Source organism: Patella vulgata, chromosome 9 (genome assembly GCF_932274485.2).
Source record: "Patella vulgata chromosome 9, xgPatVulg1.2, whole genome shotgun sequence".
Classification (NCBI taxonomy): Eukaryota; Metazoa; Mollusca; class Gastropoda; family Patellidae; genus Patella; species Patella vulgata.
Genome location: NC_065887.2, coordinates 17,737,374 through 17,746,079, shown reverse-complemented (window position 1 = coordinate 17,746,079; position 8,706 = coordinate 17,737,374). Strand labels below are relative to the sequence as shown.

General features: G+C 37.2%; 1 protein-coding gene across 2 annotated transcripts; it reads right to left on the bottom strand.

The window, feature by feature from the left end:
• Positions 1-2,199: 2,199 nt before the first annotated feature.
• On the bottom strand, positions 2,200-7,407 carry LOC126832368 (uncharacterized). Of its 2 annotated transcripts, XM_050563120.2 has the most exons (3): positions 7,266-7,407; positions 6,983-7,035; positions 2,200-4,184 (listed from the first exon to the last, which is right to left on the bottom strand). In XM_050563120.2, the coding sequence occupies exon 3, from the start codon at positions 4,175-4,177 to the stop codon at positions 3,392-3,394; it is 786 nt and encodes a 261-aa protein (XP_050419077.2). In that variant the 5' UTR covers positions 4,178-4,184; positions 6,983-7,035; positions 7,266-7,407; the 3' UTR covers positions 2,200-3,391. The 2 variants fall into 2 exon arrangements, with proteins under 2 accessions (XP_050419077.2, XP_050419078.2); XM_050563121.2 differs by lacking the exon at positions 6,983-7,035 and having other exon boundaries at positions 7,266-7,406.
• Positions 7,408-8,706: the final 1,299 nt, after the last annotated feature.

Below are 8,706 nucleotides of genomic sequence, written 5' to 3'. Positions count from 1 at the left end.
AGCCAAGGGTGTTTCAGTATTTTTCACTCAATAACATATAATGGCCTATATGTTTCTGTCAGCAAAACGACCAGTCACTTCGGATGACCGAAAATAACGTCAAAAGGGAAACCCCAGTAAAAGCTCCTATATGTTGTGATGTACAGTGAAAGGAGATAAGAAGTGGTCTCTGAGACTGTTGATAAGTTTTGTAATCCCTGCATGTTATTAAAAAAAACATGTCATATGTGATCTGTTTAGCGTTTATTAAGTTACACTGATTTGCTTGCAGGTTGTTGTTTAACGTCTGGATCCACCATAGGTCATATCGTAGACAATCTGAGTTTCGGCAGTGGCTTTCATCATAACTATCCCAGTACAAGTTGACACAAAAAATATTTTTATTCCGTCACAAAGTCGTTGCCAATCTACATTTATTAGTTCTGTGGATAACTGAAAGCTGATAGAAATCATTCTTGGAGAATGCAGATCATTCTCAGGGAGTCTTCATCAAGCATTATATATCTATGCTCCCCAGCGCCGCCACCCCGCTTGCTTCCGCCCGGCTAGATCTAATTCTTAAGGCCAACTCAAGATTTCATCAAGGTCGCTGAGATGTAAATAAGGTTATATAGGGCACGTGATTGTTGGCGAGATAGCATGTTAGGGTTAAGGTAAGCATTAGGCCTTGGTCCAGGGTTAGGGGATTAACGCTAGCCCAGTTAAAATCTCGTGACCTTTGTCCAAACTTAAAGTTGGCCTAATGTAATAGATCTAACCTTTTCCACGGCAATCCCAATCGTGCTTATTTCCTTATTTAAGGGAGACAACCGCAACATTACAAGGACGCAGACCACCATTAATTTCCCTATTGACATCAATGTTAATTCTGGCCTCTTTGCCCACCTCCAATTTTTTCCAAAATTTTCATTGGGCTGAATACTTTTCACTACAGACAGAGGAACAAATGATCATTTATCTGCACTAAAATTTGTATGAGGTTGACCACCAAAATTTTGAGATACACAAGCTTGAAGAAGCATACTAAAAACATGCATGTAACTATTCGCCGTACATATCACCGTAACCAACCTGATAACTCTGTTATCCTTCCGCCTCAAAATCATGAATATTTACCCAAACCTGGCAGAAAATGTTAATTCAAACCCTTTTCGTCCGTTCTAGACCAAAAAATCAACAAAAATGGACATGCACAAAGGGAGAAAAGAGACACAGAGAGAATTGCTATGGTACCGAGATGGTAAAATGTAATGGTGATATGCCTCCGCATAGGGATAACGACTACTGAGACTAGTAATATAGTACGTGTATTTTTAGCAATAACATCCCCCCCGCCCCTTCCCACTCTTTTGCATGGCAATTTTTGTTGACGTTTTGCTCTAAAATTAAAGAAAATTGTTTGAGAATTGCTAGCTATATTAACTGTGAAGTCTAATCAGCTGATCTGGAAGAAGGACCGTCGGTCCCGGGTTCCATTCCGGTATTGGTCGAGAAAGTTACTCGAGATATTCCGGGGTGTGGTTTCCCCTTGTCAGTGGCACAGTAAAAAGGACCGTGTAAGGAACAGCATTTAGTTGTGCGGATTGTACAAAAATAAAGATCCCGTCTACGCATTGGCTTGCACTTAAAAGCACCTTTGACACACATTGACCGCCAGAATTCGAAATAAGAATAGGCTATAACACACTATATGGCATATGGTCATTTTCAATAGCCCGGTCGGTGCAGAACAGCAGGGCGTCAAACCCCTATTTTATTTTATTTGTCCAGGAAGGAATAAGGAGACATCGCGTCGTACACGACAACCCCGCCACTATGGATCTGAATACCCCCCCCCCCCCGTGTGGAAATTTAATATGGGCTTTATTCGACATCACGAAAGCAAGGATCGTCTCGAAGCACTGTATATTATAACATCTATTTTTGTGATACGAGGGTGCCATGGTGACTCAGCGAGTTTGGCGTTGGCTCACTCAACAGGAGGTCCTAGGTATTTTTCAGCGTCATTTCCCGTTGGCAGGACGGAGAACCTTGCAAGGAGCAGCGTCGATGTCCGGGCAAAATGTCCCTCCTAATACATTGCATGTCGCATGCCCGTCTTCATTAGCCCGGTTAGTGCAGAAAAGTAGGGTGTCGAACCCTATTTCATTTCTCGTATACAGATACCCCACAGTTATAGAACATAAGGCGATTAAAATTGTTTTATTGTTATATGTGTCCAGAAAACATTTAATAGTTTCAACTGAAAATGAAATGCATAGAAACTTTCGAAAATGATTTATGAAAGACTTCTCTGGTCACAATAAATGAAAGTGCTGTAGTTCCTTATTTTATGAAGTATATCACCTTCAAGTAGCTAAAAAAATCTAGTCTTAAAAGTAATTTTCATATTGTGACGGTGCACTAATTTCATTCGATAATCACCAATTCAGCTGCCAGGTGATGTCTTTGAATTATGATAGGTTATCGCTATACCTATATTAACAACGGCGCTATAGAACAATGGTCGCCTTTTGCAAAATCGTCACACTATATACTTCATAGTTAACATCTTTGTAATATATTTTTATTTCACTAAACGCTGGACTACAATGGCTTGTCTTTCATCGTATTGCTCAATAGTCTTAAACTAGAGACGTCCTTCTACCTGATTAAAATACAGATCTATATTTCGTTTCGTTTTTTATACTTTCGATGGCCTACACTACATGAAGATCTAAATGGAAGGTCGCGTCGGGGGTCGTACGAGCGGCTTTTGACCCTATGACGCCAGATATTGATTAATCAATCAGCGTTGTCGTTTCTAGTGGTTTACCCAGAGTTCCGTGCATGGCACGCCAAGAACTCGCCGTGACAGACCGTTTCATTGGCTAATCCCTCACTTCAACCAGAACGCCGGTAATATAACAACTCTTCCAGATCCTAGTGTAGTAAAGACAAATAAAACGAAATTTTGAACTATAAAAAACGAAACGAAATAAGATCCGTGTTTTAATCAGATTGAGTCTTAAACTTAGGTATCGAAGTTTTAATCAAATATTCAGATTTCACCAATAAGATGGTGCTTAGTAAGAATCATAAGTACATTAAAGTTAGATAGATGCCCCATGGGTGAACTGTATATAAATAATATGTGAACATTAATCTGATGCCTCATCGGTGAACTGTATATAATATGTGAATCTGCGTCTACATATATTTTGTCTGCGACATCATCCATACGAATGAACGAAAGCCTACATATCGAACATGATCTAATTACGGAATATTTCGAGGAATGTGATTAGTCCTATCATCGTACGTACAATCACATTTCGCCGATGTCTTTGGTATTTATATAATATAATTTCCATGTCGAATGTAAAGAACTTGCTAAACTGTATTGGCCTGTTCAGATGCCAGTTGATACAGGGGTTGACTGGGAACGGTAGCCACTCCTAGATGGCTTGTATAATCTTCCTACAATTTCTTCTATAGTTCTACTTTTTGGAAGACCGCTCACTAACGGTAATTTTCTTTGAAATTCAAATTCGGATTCCGCAGAGACAAAAGGTGAACGGGGACAATTAACTTTTCCGCGGGATCTCGCAATGGTCGTTTTACTCATTCTGTCGATCAAAAAGTCGATTTCTTCCGGCGGAGCACACGATGTATAAACATATTCGTAGTCATGATTATTATAATTGTCACCCGTGTACTTGTCGCGATCGAAGGATTTGCAACTGCTGGCTGTAGTCGGGCGACACAAATCACTTAAAGATTTTGTTCGTTCTTCGGCAGTTCTTGGACGCGTGGAAGCACTATTCATTCGGGTCGGCTCTGTTGTATCAGTGTCATAATCCACTCGGCTTACACGAGAACTAACGGTAGGTTTTCTCAAACGTCTAATCATTCGGGTAAACTCTCTATCAGTGAATCGACGAGAATGTTTCGAATTATCCAATACAGAAGCAGTAGCTGGACGTTTTCGACAGGATGTTGGTGGTCGTTGTCGGGCATTTTCTCTCAGATTGATATAATTATAAAGACGTTTCTGTTCACGAATCAAGCTGCTACTGTATGTTGGTCGTGTCACTCGCTCTGTTATCTGATTCAATTCGTTTTGTTCCACCTTTTTGTTTCCGTACACTTTAGCTTCCTTTTTCTCCTGGGGAATTTTGTAATAGTAGAAACTCATCTTTTTACTGAAAATATCCAAATGGAAATGATACAACACAATACAAGAACTTTTTAAAATTAGAAATAAACCCCCGAATAATAATGTATCCAAAGTATAACATAGATTGCTGTATAGATAAACGTCTTGATATCAGTAGAGGTAACAGAAAGGTTAAGATAATGGCCTACCGATATCAGTATGATTTTCAGGTCGGTGTAGTTTCTTTAAACGCAGACACCCTAACATTAATCGTGAGCGAATTTCATTTGTCACAAACATTACGCGTACTCGTAACCATCTCCTTTGTGTGGTGTTTATTATTTCGTATAATGAACGTAGATTATGAATTATTAAATATAATAATCTGCTTAATATTTGGTTAAATCTAAATGGTTAGATTAATACCCATTGATCAGATATAATCATACAATTATTGGATAATCTGGAACCATATTAAAAGGATTATGCATATAACGAGTTCAGCTTACTGAGATATATTTATACCCGTAACCTTAGGGTTTAAGGTCACCTGAATAATCAAACACACTTTCATTGTTACTCTCGTAAGAGAAAGATAAGATTATTTTTCAATAAGCACACAATTAAATTTTATTTCAATAATATAAAGATTACCTTTTACAGAGTCCGTATTCAAAGATATTCTTAAAGTTAAGTAAAAATACTAAATTTTTCACTTAACTAAGCGTATTACTTAAACTTACCTTTGGATACCACTAAAAGACTAACACGTAAACGTTAAGGCAGCTTAATTTTAAGGGAAAATTTGATACTTAACATTTAAGAGACTATCTTAGACTTATGCTATCCTTTGAATATGGACCCAGGTCTACCGTTCTGCACCATTGATAGAATGAAATGATATGAAATGGGGTTCAAGGTCCTACTGTTTTGCTCCGACTGGGCTTATGAAGATAGACAAACGCAATACAGGGTGTTATGAGGGAAATTTTGACTGGACAGCGGCACTATGGCTATACCCTTTTTCGAATTCCATTTGCCAAAGGATCTTTGGCGTACACGGGACCTCGGGTTTTTGTTCCATTCGATTGACTACACGCGGTCCCTCGCCAGGCCCTCTGCCCTGCATCACTGACAAGGGGGGACTACGCCGGAAAATTCCGGATGAACTTTCTCGGCCAACGCAGGGATCGAACACTGACAAGATGAATTCCGTTTGAATCAAATCTTGTAAATGACTCCCTTTGTATTTGTATAAACATCACATCCCAGGTAACGTACTCTAATAATAATAAACATACCTTGCATGGCACCGATCACTATTTAATTATAGCTAATTGGAGCGAGGTGGGCGTGGTTCCTGAAGTTCAGGAGACTGGGCCGATTCGTTTTAAGATAAGCTCGTGGACTCTTTGCTCAAATGATAGATTTTGGAATCTTTTGGCTCGAATCACGGGTGCAGATTTTACAATTTTATTATTAGACTAAAATGATTAACGAAAATGAAGCAACAATGGAAGTGAGCTGACCTTGTTGGATGTTCAATTATTGCATTAAGATTTATATATGATTCACCTTATTGTTAAACTCTATTAATCTCATTTACCCGATCGGTTCAAACAACATGGTAACTATTTGTTTTATTCACGTAATCTTCGGTGAAGATAAGATTAACGATAGGCGGATTGTCGAACATATAAAAGGTTTACCTTCATTTCGACTACATAGACTAAACCTAGTAACTGCATTAACTAAATTTTATAACGCTCTAAAATCCCGTCCCCTGTAATCAGTATTGTTAAAAGAGCGTATTCATTATATATGTCGTTCCATGTTATACAACGGTCGAGTTCAAATTCGCTAAGATCCCTTGTATCGTTCATACCAGGATGACGTATACAATTAAACCTAGAACATAATGGTAAACAAATAATTCTAGTTTTATTTCAATGAAAATTTAAAATGCGAAAAAGATTTTATGATTAAGTATCATGTTCAATGAAAAAACTGAACATGACTTGTTTTATGAATTAATAACAACTTTGTTACTTTAATCAAAATAAGATATTTTTTTTCATATTAAAATATTATTTCTTTGTATGTTATTACGGCTATCCGGTTTACCCGTTATCCATTTGTATGCTATCTCTTGGTAGCCAACTCTGTTAAATAACATGTTTATTTGTATTAAGATTATATTCATATAAACGTGTGTCGTTACCTAGTGTATACTAAGTAAATACTCTTTATTAATATGACATGTTTATATGTTGAATTGTCCAGAGTTTTATATACTGTATGAACAATGAATTTATCTCTAGTAGACCATTAACTTACCAATATCAAGGTATTGCGACATTGATAAGAATCAAATATTGGCAATCAAAAAAGATATTAATTATTTTATGTACAGGGACTATATTCTGCAACACTAATGGTGTAAAGGGGTGGGGGTAGTGATTCCCATAACAAAGTCTTGCGACATTGGTTACACGTATGTGTAGATGGCCCGTGGCAATCAAGTATTGATTATTTCACTTATACAAATCATATTCTGTAACAGCAGTGGGGTAGTGGATCGTGATGCCAATATTGGTTAGACTACGATATAATATAGGAATATTGTGAAAATGGCCCGTGGCAATCAACTTTTGATTATGTTGCAAACACAATGGGGTGCGGGTGATGCCCGTATAATTATTTTGGTATGTTTATTCCTTTGAAATAGAGGGTAAACGTGGTCTGGCCCTTCTAGGTAAACTAAACCCCTATCTCTACTACATCCAGTAGTAAGGGTTGTGGTAAAGTTTTCATTCTAGGTACCAAATCCCCCAATTAACTTACCATGTGGACTATAACATTACACTATCCAGTACGAAGTATGGTAACTTAACCTTCTGAAATACATGAGAAGTAGAAGAGTGAGAATCCCATGTGTCGTTTGCATAGACATTTCTGATAATTAACTGAAAGTTTGCATAGACATTTCTGACAGTTAGTTGAACGTTTGCACAGACATTTCTGACATTTAGTCGAACGTTTGCATACAAGTAAACTGGAGTTATATATATACCCCGCTTACCCGAACATATGAATGAAAGTAATTTTTTAAAAGACTATACCTTACCATGAACCTTACTGTTATAAATCACAGTTTCTGTCGCACCACAACTTCTCAGCATTCGTCTAATCTTATTAATTTCCAGCTGTAATTTAGAACTATGCCATATATCGTCTGCTCTTCATGTACTGACCAACAATATAGTTCTCGCCCTAAGACTTGATATTCTTGTCCAAGTCCCAACCCTTGTTTATGAATAAAATAGAAAGGAAATGTAAGTGACTGGTCAGTAGAAGTCTACAGCTATTGTATATTTCCTTTGTGATACAGTCGTTAAGGATAACATAAAGAGGATTTATGAATGGCCGTTATCAGCTCAGAAAGGCCCATTCGCACCAAACTCAGCGAATGACTTACACGGCTTTTACAGTATGCATTTAACGCAAATAAATGGAAGGTGGCATAGTTTTTAGTTTTCTTGCTCTTTCTGAGACTGACATACAGTTATATTTACTATAATTATTTAATGTTCATGAAATCATCAACGAGAATATTTTTTTTCCCAAATATCGGCTTTTCAGCCAGATATTCATTAAAACCCACACTGGACTGCCATCTGTCTACTATGCTTAAGGCAAAAGGTCGTGTGGTGTGAATTCAGCTTCATGCAATTTGTAAATAATCGGTGTAAAGCACTTAGATCAACAGACGTTGCAGTAATAATATTCAGGAAAAGTTAATAATAGTTCGACTGAGCAATAATGCTTATATTTATTATACGACCTAAAGTGAGCGAAGCATGATGAGCTGAAGTAGTTCTTTAGAAAAAAATAATCTCTAACACTGGGTAGCCCTTATAACAGAAATCCCTTATTGTATATTTATATATCTATGATAACAGTAAGGCACTTGTAATGTAGAACAAACAACAAAAACAGCGGCGAATCAAGTCAACCTCGAATATCTTTATTATAAGCATCAAACTAGTCTACCAAATTAAGAAAACACCAGGTTTATCCGGTTAAAAACTGCTCCAAATAGTCATTTTAACTCACAAAAGGGAAACGGGTATGAATGCTAGATCAAAATGTTTCCTTCAAAACTCTTTAATACCTTTCAGTTTGACTGTTCATAATTTTTAGAAAATATTTACCCCCCCCCACACACACACACACACACAAACCCCGGCCCGCAACAATACAGACAGAACAAATAACAATAGAAAATGAAACTATAAACAGACCCTTACATATCTCTCTAAAGTATTTTTCTTGATTGCGAAATTTATTGACAACTTAGTGATCCTTACATTAACCTCTAGATTCGCCCATATAAGTAATAAAATCAGCCCGCGATGGCAGGTTATTCGTCTATGTTAATAAAACATGTTTACAAGCCACTAGTCGTTCGTTAGAAGAGAAAATAGGCAACTAGGATATTTTTAGGGCTTTCGAAAGGCCATGCTTCCTAATGGTTTGTTTTACAAGTCTAGATAGAGCTAAAGTCT

Bases quoted from the DNA above. Each gene is read 5' to 3' on its own strand.
- LOC126832368 (XM_050563120.2), bottom strand. From the start codon at position 4,177: ATGAGTTTCTACTATTACAAAATTCCCCAGGAGAAAAAGGAAGCTAAA.